The following is a 16,151-nucleotide window of genomic DNA, read 5'->3' as shown; positions in this document are numbered from 1 at the left end:
GGCTTCATTAATATTTGCGGGAGTCATTTTATTTCTCATAGTCAGGCAAATTTGTTAAAACAACGCGCGGTCGAATCATCAAGAAAGTAATTAGTATCGATCCTCGTATTACAAATTACTCTCGCTTTAATGTTAATATGATGGACGGTTGGCTTGCCGCGGTTTAGCATATGGAACACGACCGGATATTAAGGGATTAATATCTTCGTGTAGTCTAAAACGATCATATATTATTTTCTCTTTTAAACAACCGGATGAAAAGAACTTTGCCGTTCCTGTTATCAGACGTCTTCTGATGCCGAAAGATCTTGCATCTGCGCGTACTTCAAACGGGAGTGAAAGGGGGGGGGAGTGGTCGAATTCTTATTCCAGTCGCGCGGGCATGTTTACGAACGCGGGGTGGTTGTTTCACAACGTGGAATAAATAGTAGCCGCGAAACGGGTCGGGGGCTCCTCGTTTTCCCCGCGACAAAGGTAATGATATCCTATTGCCATTGTTGTCGCAATTAATTTACGCGCAACAATGAGCGTTCTGCTCGTCGTAATTAATTCCTCCGTTCACAATGAGTATTGTTGCCCTCGCCGCAATTAATACGCTTTTGTTTCTCGCGTACCGCACGCTTCGTATCCCTCTCCTCTTGTCGCCACTCTCTTTTCCTCTTTCTCGTTCTCTCCTTCTTTTTCTCCATACCCCATCGTCTTCTTTTTCTCTCGATTCAATGACTTTTGACCCCGCTCTAAGTCTCCCCGGGGGTCCCACCTGCGACTATAACGAAAATTGTGGCGCGAATGCGCAGGATTGAAAATCCCGGTTCTAATTGATCGCGAAAATCGGGACGATCTTGGTTTTCCGAGCCGCCTATTGTGTGCCCGACGTCTCTTGTATTATTTAACAGCGGGTTCGACCGTGGTGCCGTGAGGCAGAGGCTCTCAAACATTGTACAAGTAACGAGGGAGATACCCAAACAAAAAGACACGAACAGGATACGCAGTTTGAGAACGTCTGCGATAACAGATGCAATATATATATATATATATATATATATATATATATATATATATATATGTATGTATATAATCCAACTGCGATGCAATATATCTCAAATAATAATACAAAATAATTAAACGAAGCATCAACGGCTGATCGCTACTTTCAGTGCGAACGAGATCTACGCAGTCCCATCTACGCGCCGAGCGAAGTTCACTTGGTTTTTCAATGGGGAAACACCATGGGGTCCTTTCACCACTCTAGATCCTGCCACGTTAGATCCTTCGTACGTATGCGTAAGCGTAAGCGTCAGCGTAAGCGCAAGCTCGGCGTACGTGCGCCCGTATAAGCATGTAGAGAAAAGAAAATCAGAATCGACGGTTGCGACGAAGGCGGTACTCAAGGATCTAAAGGTCTCCAGGATCCAGCGCGCTCGAGATCGTATACGGAATGCACGGGATGCCGAGTTGGAGCCGCGCGCGGAATAATCCTCGGAATATTCGATTGAAACTCTAGGACGAAAGTAAAATTATGGAGCTTAAATATTGACGATACGAGGGGCGGAGAAAGAGAAGAAGGAGGGAGGAGGAGGAGGAGGAAGAGGAGAAGGGGAGAATTCCCGAGATCGCGAAAGATCCCTCGGGACGCGCGACTCACGCATCCCGGAATCCACGGATCCGGCAATTAGAAGCGAACTTCGCTGGCGCGGGAGTTTACGCACGAGTTCGAGTCTCTCTCTCTCTCTCTCTCTCTCTCTCTCTCTCTCTCTCTCTCTCTCTCTCTCTCTCGTCCCCCCCCCACACAGAGAGAGAGAGAGAGAGAGAGAGACGCGGCATGTACGCGCGAGTGCGTAACGCGGTGCGTAAAGAAGAAGGTGCACTCCTTCGGTACTCGCTGCTCAAATACTGTGCTGCTCAAGTACAAAGTGAAAGCGCTCGTGCCGTCGCTCGTCGGCAACGTTTAAACACACTTAGCTCACTCACCGAATGATTCTGGACGGATTGCGTTTTCGTCACCATCTACATATAATCAAACAGCACCAGGTTTGAGAGTGTCGGTGACAGGCGCGAAAGCGTCGCGAAATCGCGCTCCCTCCCTTCCCCCCTGCGTCCCGCTCGCTGGGAATGGTCGCGAGGCGGAAAGACACGGTAGCTCAGAGATAGCTCTCGATAGACTAACGCGTAGCTCGCACGAGAGCGAGGAAGAAACTGTCCCTGTTTCTCTAACGAATTTGCACGTCTAGATTCGACGTGCCCGGACGCGAGATTCCGCGCCGCCCTTCGCGTCAGACGAGCGGAATTTCGCGAGACATCCGACACCTTTGAGGTGATTCGTTCCGATATCTGCGCGATAAATGCCAGTTGATGGAAACACCGTGGAAACGTGTCTACTCACTTTCGCCGTACTCCCGGACGCGAAGCTTCAGGACGTCCCTGGCCGCCGGCAGGAAGAGGGTATCGTTGCTCATCTCTTTCAACTTGGCCATCGTGTACGCCTGATCCGCTATTACGAGATGTCGCTCCAATATCTGTTTCGTCTGCAAACGAATTATATATAAATGCGTACGACATATATTTATTAGTTAGACGCACCCTTCCCGAAATTCCCCTTGGTACAGCCGACTCCAGCCATCGCATTTTCAGAAAAATAATGGAAATGTAAATTTCAAATTTGTCCGCGGACTCGAAGACTCGAAAATGGGAAGGTAGAACCATTTTAAAATTTAAAGATCCAACAAGACAAGAAGATTAAGTAGGATGTACGATTCTCCGACGATGAGAATAATCTTGGATATAAAAGTTTAAGGTAGCGGTACGCATTCGGGGAGTTTACTCACGTGATAACTGTAGTCGGGCATGAAGAGCTTCTTAGTGGTTGACGGATAGTTGTTCTCCGCGTCTTTCCAGGCGTAATCGAGCGGGGCGAAGTACGTGAACCGTTTCGTCGTGTCGTTCAGCTGATCATTGAATCCACGTCGCTGGCCCAGGAAGTAGGTCGAGCTGAAAAAGAGAAACAGGGAGAAACATCGGACGATCAGTTTCATGTTGATGAAATGCCGGCGATTTCGCGGGGCAATTTCCGTGGAGGCGGAGGCAGTAAATAATACCTCATAATGCCTCATCCGCATCGCTCAAATCGTTTTTAATTGAATCGGGGGCGTGCAAGATTAAGCACCGCGCGCAAATTTTTCAGCGGCGAGGATTGCGAGAGAGTTAGACCGTGGTGATAACAACGCGATGTTTACTCTATCCTCGCTTTATCCGGAGGCTCTCACCTTCGCGCTACCTCTTACGGGATTTAATCCGCCCTCTACTACGGGGGTTGATCTCTCCGCTCTTTATAAAACCGCCGACCCCGCTCGTCGTACCTCGAGACTGTACCTGCGGAGAACTCTACCCCCGTCCATGGGGGTATCAATTATAATTTTAAATCAGGAGATAATCCACACAGCTTTCTTCGCGCGGAAAGCTGCCGACGGTATGACGAAGCACGATTGTTGGCCGGCTATTTGGATCAGCGTACATAAACAATCTTCTCCACCCGGAGAAGCTTGGTACGACGCTGCATCTCGGACCTCGTGAATCCTCGGGATCTAAATGTTTATCGAATTTCGAGAATTTTTGCAATTTGTTACATGTGGTCCGTAATTCTTAAGATCATTTTTTTCTGTAAATACCAAAATTACAAACGTAATTCCGAAGCATTCTAGGATTTTTTTTTTACATTTTCTAAAATTTCCATATCGTTCGCCCACCAATTGATGCTTCTGCTTCTTGGATCGTGGTCGTTTCCGGAAAATCGCACATATCTCGGGGAATCTTCCGGATTCTGGGACGATGCCCGGAGTTAAACGGGGCGAGTCTAGATGCAGTCGGAAGTACGACGAAACCCCCCCCCCCCCAGTACGTTCCAACCCGGTAATCTTGCCGAGTGAGTTTATTTGTTTTTTGCCTGGCGCTTCGAGTGCCAACCGTTAAATTGGACAAGGAGGCAATATCGGCGCGCGCGCGGGGAAAAGGGGAGAGGGTGCGCCCGGCTACGAATTTAATAGGTACGACGTGGTGCCCTGCGGAACTATGCAATTCCGGGCGTAAGACACACTCCACGGTTATAGTTTTTTATGTCGACGGCACCGGGCCGGGTCGACGAGGTCCGCGGTAATTGGAATGGGGATTTGTTGCGTTATTTTAATTAAATTCGAACGCGAGCGCGAGGGAAGGAGAGGCGCGGGCGAGAAGAAGGTTTGCGTCGGGGTCACGTGCAGATAAGATTTTCTTTCGGGAATGAATAAGGCGTGGTGTGTCTTGGAGAGATCGTATCTACACGTGGGTGGAAGCTCACACACGTGTTCGTGACCGCGCCCACGTGTATCTGAGAACGAATGCGAGGGAGCATCCCCGCAATTACCGAGATAGAGCTACTTTTCTCGCCGAGGATAAATCGTTCGGTATATCATCTCGTTGCGCGAACAGAAAATCGGGAGTCCTATATTTTATTCCTACGGCAGGAAGGAATACGAAATAGGGCGGAAATTCTTCGGCGCAGCGATTTGCATAATTCCTGTTTACATTACTCGAGAACACACGTAAAATTAAAGATTTAAACGGCACAAAAGCGTGAAATTCGTAGAATTAAACGGAATTACAAGTTGTCTCGGGGTATCGGAATGGACGTGTAATAGACGTTACATTCACTTACACATTTCGTCCGTCCACATTTCATTTTTTTAAGATGTATATATATATATATATATATATATATATATAACTGGTTTGTGCGACGTGTTTGAAATCTTTCATGAAATCGTTCTCTCGATGATCCGTGTCGCTTTGCATAAAGATGAATAAAGATGAAGAAGAAGATAGGAGGACTCACTTGAGCATCGGGTCGGTTCTGAGTTTGTCGAGTACGGTGGTGTAGGGCACTCCGAGAAGCCTGTCGATTATATGGATAATCCCGTTGGTGGCGGCGATGTTGGGGGTGATGATGGTCGCGTTGACGCCGCCGCCCTCGACGGTGACGGTCTGGTTCTGCCGCGGTCCCTGCATCACGTTGAAGTAGAGCTTCTTCTTGTCGGCGGCGGTCTGCACCTGAAAGAATCCGAGCGGAAAGTCCGTGAAAGAATGTTCGCGGCGTGATGGCACGCGGGTCACGCGCGCCGCCCTAAAAGGGTTACACGTCGAAACTGCGCCAAAGGGTAAAAGAAGAAAGAGAGGACAGGTAAAAAGATGTGCTCTTCTTGTTGAACTTCCTCGCGCACAAAGAACTCACGGAAAAGATGCTAGGCACAGCAAATAAGCCAAGTGCTTCGAAGGCGCACGATTCGAGCTAACGAGAATAATTCATCGAGTGAGTCTCCAACGAGATTTTAATTAATGTAATTTCAATTTTTTTTTTTAATAACACAGATTATACAAATTTTAATTATACAAATTATGTGTGATTTGTATAATTAAAAAAAGATTGCAAGCGGTGAGCAAAAAGTCAAGGTTCAAGCGAGATATCTTTCGAGATGATCGAGCATGACCTCGCGCCTGTAACGCCTTCGAAGGATTGGCACGTAAATCAATTTCGTGCACGAAGGAGCTATCACATACGCTCGCACACTTAGACTTTGCAATCGGAGAGAGGAAAGACAGAAGCTAAAAGTTATGCGCGTTTCCGTTTGCTCAGGAAGTTTTCCGCGCTTAGAGGTGAAACGGAGGATCGAAGTCTCTATACTTGGCAGTTAAAAGTACAAGTTTCGACACAGAGTTACGATACATGCGAGCACAGAGAGTCACGACATGATGAATACAAGTTAATAAATATCGATGGGACACCGAGGAGAACCCGATGAGGAAAGTTTGCAAAGATTAACGAGTCATGCTTCGGATTGTCATCTATGTATTAATTGCATTCCGCATTATTTTTGATTACCTTTGCTCGACAGAATGGTTTCCCTGTAATCGCCGAATCGCGTTTCGTCTTTGAGGCTCGCGTGAAAAATAACACGGACGGCGCTTTGTGAAAGTAAACGTATTTATTATACCGCGAATTACGACGTCAAAGGGACGCCATTAGCGCGACAATCTCCGGATGAAAATCGCGCGATCGCCGAGCACTTCCGAGTGCGCGATCCGCTTTCTTACGACGGACACGAAATTTGATCTTGAAAGACAACCACCCTGGGGTGTCCTGGCGCGGCATAAAAGAGCGAAACGAATCCCTTCGATCCGCTCCGGATTATCCGGACGATGCGGCGTACTTCGTGCTTCAGCCGACAGTGCGAGTCTTTAACTTGCAAATATCGTCCGGATTGCAAATCGACACACTCTCTCTCTTCCGGGCTGCTCGCCCCCCTATCGACCCCCCCCCCGTCTCTTTCTCTCCACTCATTCGCTCCTCGATCGTTGATGGAAAAGCTCGGTATGGAGAGCGCCACAACGATCCCTTTTCCGGCTGATCCAGCTCTCATGAATTTCCCGGCGTGCACTCAGAGCTACTTCCGGTTACTTTCCTGACGTTCATCCGTGCCCGAGATTCACCGCTGAGAGAACTGAGGAACTGTGTACGGGATGTTTCAAGAAAGGTAATCGGAGCATATTTTTAAGATTACGATGTGAGTCTTCGGGTCCGGAGTACCATATGAGAATAAGTTTAGATGTTGAGTCTTACGTTGTCAAGTATTTGTACGATGTCTAGGTTACATTTTCAGGGATCAACAAATTTCTGTCTGAAGATAAATTTCAATAAAATATCAAAACGGGAAATGACATGTCATTGCTTTTAATCATAAATTTTATTAGCTTATTAGCCTATTAGGATTCTGGTTGTATCGAATGCATTACGCAATGCATTACGAAATTTGATTTACAAATTTGCCTCGTCGTTTTGACAGAAATATTCCATGAATAAATAAAATGTTTTGCTGTACGGTTGATTTAATGTTTTAAGCTGCTTTCCACTTTAAGGTGAGACGCTTTTAATTTTATCGAGGTATAAGAAGAGAACTTTTAAGCGCCTATGCGATCGTTGTTGATAAGCGCTCGGCACTTCCGATACGCCTACGCAATTAATTTCTTATCCGTGTTCAGCCCTTCGACGGTCGCTGTTATCAATTAGCCGCGCATAAAACTACAGCACAACTTTTATTTGCGCGGGGAATGATGTCGAATAAATTAATTACGAATGTGTAGGTCGTAACGGAATAAATTGCGTTTCTGAAGCGGGAAAAGAAAAGCGAGGGAAAACGACGAGGGAGATTGAAATTGATTTGTCTATCTCTTTTCGGAGTCGGTCTGAAATCCAGACGAAATTTATATGTGTGTTTTATCAATATCGGAAAATCATCTTTGTGAGTCAGATTTATCAAGAAAACTGATATAACCGGACTACTCGCGTAATTAAAACTGAAATGAAGCTGTGCCAGAAATTTGAGAATCCTAAAAAGTAGATAATTTAAAATTCAAGGATTTGAGGTGAGAAAACATGAAAAATATAAAGATCTTAAAAGGTAGAATTTCTACAATGCTGCAATTTCTGCAATTTCAAGCAATATTTTTGGGACGCTTAGATCATTTATTTAACCCGGTATTTTAAGCGAAATTATAGATCTTTCGTACTGAGAAAGAAAGAGAAGGGAATGGAGAGAGAATCTTTAAACTGATGAACTTTAAATAACGCCTGTCTAAAATGTGAACACGAAACGGGGGAAATTGAGGGGCGAGGAGGAACAGAGGAGAGGAGTACTTTTGCGGCGGTATCGCGAATAAAATTGAATTTTACGTCGCGACCCACCCCGACACGTTTCGCGGTGCCTCCTCTGCCGGAGTGCTTTATCATTTCATCAGCGTATGAGTGGCTCTTCCGAGGCGCGCACGCGGTGGCACGAAGCATGAAAGCGGTGTAAAACATATCTCGAACGATAAATTAGTCCGCGGGTGCGGTGCTTAATGCAAATCGGACTAGATAAAAAAGGGAAAGAGAGAAAGAGGGAAAAAGAGAGAGAGAGACGGAACATTGAAAGAAACGCGTATGTTTGACGCAGCGCGTAAAAGATATCTTCGTGCGTGCGTGCGTGCGTGCGTACGTGCGTGCGTGCGTGCGTGCGTGCGTGCGTGCGTGCGTGCGTGCGTGCGTGCTTGCGTGCGTGCGTGCGTGCGTGCGTTCGTTAATGCAAAGTATATTTTTCCACGGGGATTGCTAGCTTATCATACTTTTGAAACGACGGTCATTAATTATATTTTCCCTTTCGGCCTCGACGTAGTCGAGCACGACTTAATGCAAATTGGTCTTGTCGCGAGCGGAAAGAACTATATCCATCGTCTCTTGTCAAAGAAGTGAGTGTGACGTTATATAGCACGTTTCGGATACATTTTTGCGGTTTCAATTCGCTTTAAACGGATGCCTAATTGTCTGTATTACCGAAAGAATAGAAGAGAAATTTTTCGTGTTAACTTTTTTTATATAATATTTTTATAGGTTTGGACATTTTTTTCACAGTTTATTAAAGTTTATGCATTAATATGTGTCTACCATGAAATTCGTGTCAAGAACGAAAGAATTTTTTAAATTTAAATTTAATTTCTTTTTTTTTTCACTTTCTATTTTAATATGGTTCAGAGCTGTCAAGTTGCATTAATATTTGCTTTGTATAAAAATTTTGCAACCTGTACCTACAAAATTGATATCGCTAAACTAGAAGATTACGTGAAGAAACACCATCCAAATTTTTAGAATTAGGCTTAAATATGTGATGTGACACAAAATAATGATACATGAAAATTTGTTTGTGTGCACAAATGTGTACGTATGTATCTGTGTATGTTCAGACGTGCATATGTGTGGGTGCTTTCGTCGGAGTTCGTTCGTCTCTCCGGAATCTACTTTAAGTCAGAAATTTAAATGACCGAAGCCGATTCGCCAGCGAAACTAAACGAGGCGGGGGATGAGGAGAGGGTTTTGAAACATCCTAATCAACGCGGTCGGTCACGCGGTGGCGGCCATGCGAAAATGTCACGCCGCGCAGGAACTGCGCGTTGTTTCCGATTAAGGGCGATTTACCCTTTGTTTACCGTGATTAATATATACACCGTTCCGTAGTGCATGAGGCTCGACAGAGAGTCAATATTGGTACGCACGTCCGTGCGGTGCGTACGGCGCAGTAAATAACGGCCGATATTACCGATCGATGCACCGTGTAACTACCAGCAATTAGCGAATCGGCATTAGCGCACCTGTTTCGTAGCGCGCAGGCGCGCGAAGGGTGCTTTTATGATAATCCATTCGCAAATTAATTAATAACGCCTCGATCCCTGTCGCACGCTCAGCTACCGCAACGGGTATTAAATCGTATCGTTCTCGCCGTTTCTCATTTTTTCCCGCGGATTCAGACAGTGAATTCGAAAGAATCTGATTCGAAACGCGTGACCTCTCGACCGTTCCAGCAAGCGCGAAACGAACACGACGATCGTGGATCATATTCTTTCATCGCTCCCGGCCGAATGTTTATTTATACCGATCGAATGTTAATTTATTAACGAGTGGATGGAGTAATTAAAGCCAACATCCCGTATTGACGTTGCTGAATGATTGAAGCGGCTCGATGGATATTGAAGTGTAATTAGCTGTATCGGAGATTTTGCGTAATTGCGTTCATAGGGAATCGATGTTCCGGACGGCATGCGGAACGATCGAGATATCCGCGAGTTGTAGCTAGCTAGATTTGTAGCCGCTGCTAGTTGCAATTATTAATTTTACCGCGTACCGACTCTCTCTCTCTCTTTCTCCTCTCTCTCTCTCTCTCTCTCCCTCTCTCTCTCTTCTTGGCTATCGTCGGTAACTCGTAAGTTACCGTGCAGTGCTTTCCCACGAATTCGATCCGACTGGAAAATTAATGCGAGTGCTGAAAACGCTCGTTTCGCGCGGCTATTCATTGGTGCTTTCCAACGAGGAGAGATTTCGATACTCGCGAACGACACAATGATCGAAAAGCAACCGCGACGCTCGAGAGAGAAACGTCTGCTCTCCGCAATGTTCTCTCTTCGATGTAAACAACTTTATTTTATTTTATTCCATCTATTTTTCTGGAGGATCGTCAAATATTCGGTCGGAGTTCCCGTCGCGGGCACGCTTTCTTGCGAAACCTAGATTCGCGCGCTCGCGCGAACTTCGTTTCGCCGATTCGTGCTTCGCGCGAACGTGGCTCATTAATATTCATTGTTATTTGAAGCTCGGCAAACGGAGAAACGAATTAGATTGCCTTCGCCTCGAGAGCGACCGGCCGGGAAACGTTTCCGAAAAGGAATATCCTTCCCGATCGTCGCGAACTTCGTGCATCGAAATCGAATTCCGCGCGGCCATCTGGATACAAGAGTTCCGGAAACTTAACCGTGAAGAGCGCGACACAGGAGAGAGAGTTTCGAAATAATACATATTATATCGGAAATGCAAGCCGGCTGCGGATGCCGTAGACGACCGTGAAGACACGCGGGGTGCACCATGACGGCGAGAAAACGAGGAACCGCCCCCGATCGCCAGCCGGGGGAGGAAACGCGCTGGAGAACGCGAGACGCAACGTTGCTTTACATTTCTTTCGCTCGACGAGTTTTCCCGCAGGATATTAGACGCTATCTTGTTTCCAGCCGCTCGCGGAGTAAAATAAGAGGGTAATACTTGATTATTCTGGTTTACGGCTTGATTTCCTATTTATAACTACTAAAATAAAAGTATAACGAGAGAGTCGGTGTATTTTTTTGAGGGATGATGGTTCCACGAAGGAAAATTTGTTAAGTAACATCTCCACGGAATCATCTTCGTTGAAGAAGCCGCGAAGTTATTAAGCAATTAGTCTCCGTGATAGGAACATCTGTCAATTAATTCGGAGATGATTTATTTCTGGAGGAGGAAGAAGTTTAAAAGCGCAAATTGGAAATCGCTTTGTTAAAATTGACTGCGCTTTTTTGGTATCGCATGAATATTATTAGTGGCGGAGATTATTATATTCCGACGGTACATTTCGTTTGTTTGCAAAACCGCAACATGATACGCGCGGGGGTTTTCATCGCGATATCACGTCGGCGTGTTTTCCGAGCGACCATTTGCGTGATGCGACTAGTTTCGCGCGCGATTCTCCCCCCGCGTTTTCATTTCGATCACCGGATTTTTTTTCGTGAATCCGCGAGGCGCGATCGATCGGGCATGATTTTTTACCGCGGATTTGCGAGACGCGTCGCACCGGCGGCACCCCATAAATTCGGCAGTGCGTACAGATAACGGGCAAATCCGCAAACAATGTTGCAAAGCCAATAAACTCGCGCAAAGCCATCCGAGGCCGTTTTCAGGAAGGAATTTATCGGTTTTGCGCGAATTACCCCAGGTGTCCCTCATTCTTCTCCCTCTCCGGGAATTTGCGTTTAACGCAAGAGAGTGCGTCACGCGACGATGCGTCTCTTTTCCGCTTCGCCAGATATTTCGCGCGAACATTGCCGATGGACGGTACCGCAATAACGATAAGTTCAATATAACAAATCGTGCGCGTAGACGCGAGGATGAGTGACGAGCGATGAACGATCGCACGTCTCCCTGTTGATTTTCCCGGCGCATCGCGATTACCGGTATTTGCCGGTTCTTATTCGATGTAATTGAGTTCTCGCGTGCGCTAACGAGACGCTTTGGGGCCGCGCGAAAAACGCTCTGTGACACGTATGATTGATAATGGGGATAACGACGTGTTGTAACGCGCGACTTTATTCAAAGAACGCCGGTGCGAAAAGAACACTGATAAGTCGGCCGAAAAATCCGAGATGGAAGCGAGATTAATAGAAAATAGCACGCACTCGACCGTGCCGTAATTAATATTTATTATTAACGTATAAACGGCGCCTCGCGAATAAAATAGGAGGGGAGATTGCAGCGATCTCCGTTTTGTCGCCAGCGGAGACATTCTCAAGTAAAAATAAAAGCGAGTGCGAATGCGAAAGAGAAATACGAAAGGAGGAAATGGGTGGAAATGCAGGAGCCGGCGGAAAATTGCCGAGAGCTTTTTGTTATTCCGACGAAAAGTTCCGCCATGCTGATTGGATGATAATGAGCCTCGAAAAGTGCGAAAACGAACCGGCGTACCGGTCGACTTCGAGCAAAGTTTAAGAGCGGAACAGCTCCGGCGCGTTGTTATGACGTCAGGCGTCTCTTCCCGTAGAACTTTTTATCTTCCAATCCACTTAATCCGAGGAAGCCGAGTTTTCCTTATCGCGCCCGCCCAGGTAAGTTCGCTTTCGTTCGTCCCGCTGTCGCTCGAGGGGAACTCGGCTTCTCGCAAAAATACGCAATTATCGTTACATCGTATTGTCGAGAAAACGGCAGAAATCCATTCCGCAGACTGTCGAACCTCTCCGCAATTTCATTCGAGCCGTGCGTTTCCCGGTATACAGGGTGACAGCGAAATTAGCGTCTCGCCGAACGACACGAGCGCAGAAAAAAAAATTAGTCTTAAATCGAGAAAAATATTTTTATACATAAGCAAGAAATATTATGATCTTTTTAAAAATTTATTAGTGTTGATTCGATTGAATTTGTACTGCTGAGTATTATTTTCGTATTTAAAAGCAAAAATCTTCCATGTGAAAATTATAATATTTTTGCTTAGTTATGAGAATAATGATACTAAAATTTTTGTAAGATTATAATATTCTTGCTTATATATGAGAGAACATGTAGTCTTGATTTAAGAATTTTGTTTCTGTGCGGAAAGGACCTCATGACTCGTTTTTCCGTAATTCCCGAAAGGTATAGAATTGCGAAATAAAAATTCATCCCCTCCCCCCCCCCCGTCGAGCGGCGACGCGTCAAATTCCGCCGTTTAAATTTTATCGGTGACTTTCCGGTCACCTCGTATACCGTGTATCGCGGCAAGAATAGAAATCTCTTTGGCGTTCGATTACTAAAGCTATTGGCGGGGCGAGATTTATTGACGCTATCGATTGCCGAATGCCTGGCGCGGCGCACGTTAGTGTTGGAAATGTTAGCTCGCATTCGTTTCGCCCTCGTAATACGTATACGTTCAACATCGAAAAACGCATGAAAGCGGACAGTGCGAATGGATGCAGATAGAGAGTCTACGAACAGTTCACGCAAAAAAAAAAAAAAAAAAAAAGAAGAAAGAAAAAAGAGGAGAGAACACTGAGCTGTATGAATCTGTAATTACCCCGAGGTGCGGCTTCCCGCCAAATGGTTTCTTTGGAAAAAACAAAAAAAGAAAGGCTGAGTTAATCAATGTGTTAATATATCCTCCATATGATTATATCTATGTACATAGCGAGCTTCCGGCGGAAAAAAATTTCTTTTAGAGCAACGTCTATTATCTACGTTAAAAATTATTCTCAAGCAAGATTGTGATATTAGATGAATTTTATATTATTTTATCATAATCATGTGTATTAAATAAATAAATAAAATTCATAAATATGACTGAAGGTGAGCAAGGTTAATTTCAAATACAACACATTTCGAATCTGAAACAATCTGAATCTTACATTTGTATTATGGCGTCGTGTTAATTTTTGACGCAGCAAAGAGAAAGGCAGACTTACCTGGCTCTTATCTTTGATCTTGTCAAGAGTTAGTCTCTCCTTGACATAGTGAAGCTTGAGGATTTCCTTCATGCGATTCTTGTCCTGCAGCATCTGCTTCACGCCTGGTTCCTCCAGCGCGTCGTTGCTGGGCGCGAAGAGGGTAACGTCATTCAGATGACTGATGGAGCTCATGATCTCGTCCCCGAAATCACGGATGGTCTCGTAAAACTTATACACCGGTCCATCCTCCTTTTCCTACACGGAGAGAAGAGATTTCTGTCGATCGGTTACGCATTGCTCGCCGCGCCTCGCTTCTACGAGGAGCCGTGTCGAGAAAAGGAAATGAGACGCAAATGAGAAAAGCAAGAGAGAAAGAGAAGGGGGGGAAAAAAGGAGGAACATAAAATTATTTATGAAAGAGTCGGTGGCGTCCAACTTTGGCTTGAAGTCATCAACGTTCCATTACGTGTTAATCAAACGAAAGAGGAAAGGCACGCTGTCTCGCAGATTAAGTCGTAACGGAATTTTACATAAACCGCACCGAGTCTTTGGGCGTTTACAAAAAACATGGAAAGTAAAAAAAATAAGAAAAGTTGGGAAAGACCCGGGGAGAAATCGAACAGTAAGAGAACGTCGGTTGTGGCGTGAAGTTCACGAAGCTCTCTTTTCGTCGCGTTCTCGGACCGTATTCTTCATAAAAATCGATTTTTACAATTTGATCGTCCACTATTTTTTGAAATTTACAGTTTAAATCCAGTTAGAATCTCCATATAAACAAAAGTTTATCGGAACTACTTTGTGCGATCGTGAATAATGTTCAACGGAAAATAAGGAGGTGTAAAAGGCCCATAATTTGGAAAAATAAAATCTTTTGTAGAAGGCGACGATTGCGCTGACAGGACTCTAAAAGATCCTCGAGGGATCGCTTAAAATGAAAAATATACTTGAAATTCAGAGGGTTAGTTGTGAGACAAGAACCGCCGCAATTAGACCAACGTAACGAACTTGAAGCTCCGTGCAACTCGCGCCGCGAGCAAGAGGTGGAATGAATTACTTATGGGGAAAACACAAGGTGTAAGGGAAAAGAAAGCGTGACGGAAACGTGACCGTTAGTAGTTCACGGAAGCGGTAACATTACGTGACGCACATAATTTACGTTTTTTGCCCGGAGTGCCGATTGCGCTTCCTGTATGGATAAAAGTTACACGATACAAAATTTTGAAAATTCTTGATCAAATTTTGGAAATTAAATTTTGCCAAAGAAGATAATAAAAATAATCACGAAGATTAAGGAAAAGAAACACAATAAATTTTGTCTCGATACCATCAAATTAACAAAGAAATCTTACTTAAAAATGAAGTTAGTTCGTACCACGAGATTTTCCGATAATATCGTAAAAGAAGCTGAAGATATCTCGCGATATGACGTAAAGTGTGATATGTCAATAGCAGAATCATTGATAAAGATGCACACCGAGATACCAGTTTTATAAGAATTAACAGGATATTTCTTTTTCAGAAATATCAAAGTGACATCGCATCGTATTTTGAAAGAGATATTATCCGAAACTGTTAATTTGCCTTTCCTTTTTTGCCCGACCTGATGAGATAAAAAAAATTTAAGATAAGTTTATGGAAACGTCTTGGAAAAGAGGCAAGTCGTAAACGAGTCAACGAGTCGTAACTCGATAAGTAAATTTTAGAATATACAAGATGTTGCAAAGATGGAGGTCAATCGCTCGGGAGATGATTGGGGACAACAACCCCAAAAACAAGATGAAAAGTTGAACATAAATGCGGAAATGCGTTGTTTTCGAGTTATTGCAATTTTTATGTTGAAATTTCAAATTGTTTTGTTTTCAATTTTATTGTCAAAATTGAAAAAAGAGCTTTTTATAAGTTTTATAACATAATTAAAATGAAATAAAAGTTGCGGATTGTTTCAACACTACACAGGGTGCATAACTGTGAAGTTCTGATCTCTGCCAAGAAATGTTAAGCGAGATGCTACATTTCCACATAGTGCATCCTATGTAATGCTAAAGTCCGTAACTTTTATTTAATTATAATATTATAAAACTCATAAAGATCATCTCTTCTTTCAATTTTGACAAAAAATTCAAAAGCAAAGCAATTTCAAATTTCAACATAAAAATGATGATATCGCATTTTTCGGCCTACGTTCATGTTGATTTTCTTTCTTGTTTTTGTTCCCTATTCATCTCTCGAATGATTGATCTCAACTTATGCAACACCCTATTTACATTGTTCCTTTCATAAATCTCAAGAAGATATTTTTTAATGAAGTACGTGATTTATGCGAGACATTTTGGAAGAAATGAAAAATTTAGCCGCCGTGTAACTCGATAGCGAATGACTAAAGGATGAATTTTTCCGTGTAAAACTCTCAATATTAAAAGCACAATTAATTTTATGTCTTTCTCGTAAAAGGTACGTTTTATAAGACATTCTAAAAAAACTGAAAAGATTTCGAGAGATTGAGAGAAGAGTAACGCAAAAGTTAAAACGGACACCTCCGTATCCTTGTACAATTCCTGTCGGAATTGAATTACATCGTGGGTGGAAAAAAACTCGGAAAGGTAATTAAC

The 16,151-nt window shown here is 44.1% G+C and overlaps 1 protein-coding gene across 5 annotated transcripts in view; it reads right to left on the bottom strand.

Moving 5' to 3' along the window:
• The window catches only part of Fas1 (fasciclin 1 Fas1 domain-containing), a 241,095-nt gene that overhangs the window by 8,835 nt on the left and 216,109 nt on the right, over window positions 1-16,151 (bottom strand). For 2 of the 5 annotated variants that reach the window (XM_089072513.1, XM_089072514.1), the window contains 6 exons: window positions 13,561-13,797; window positions 13,176-13,205; window positions 4,865-5,079; window positions 2,826-2,988; window positions 2,384-2,525; window positions 1,972-2,007 (listed from right to left, as the gene is read on the bottom strand). In XM_089072513.1, coding sequence (XP_088928639.1) covers window positions 1,972-2,007; window positions 2,384-2,525; window positions 2,826-2,988; window positions 4,865-5,079; window positions 13,176-13,205; window positions 13,561-13,797 — 823 coding nt within the window. The remainder of the gene's footprint in view (window positions 1-1,971; window positions 2,008-2,383; window positions 2,526-2,825; window positions 2,989-4,864; window positions 5,080-13,175; window positions 13,206-13,560; window positions 13,798-16,151) is intronic. The other 3 variants (XM_089072516.1, XM_089072515.1, XM_089072517.1) reach the window with 3 other exon arrangements.

Source organism: Pogonomyrmex barbatus, unplaced genomic scaffold (genome assembly GCF_055798465.1).
Source record: "Pogonomyrmex barbatus isolate J1 unplaced genomic scaffold, ASM5579846v1 scaffold13, whole genome shotgun sequence".
Classification (NCBI taxonomy): Eukaryota; Metazoa; Arthropoda; class Insecta; order Hymenoptera; family Formicidae; genus Pogonomyrmex; species Pogonomyrmex barbatus.
The sequence above is the reverse complement of the archived record's forward strand: the minus strand, read 5'-3'. Positions and strand labels throughout refer to the sequence as shown.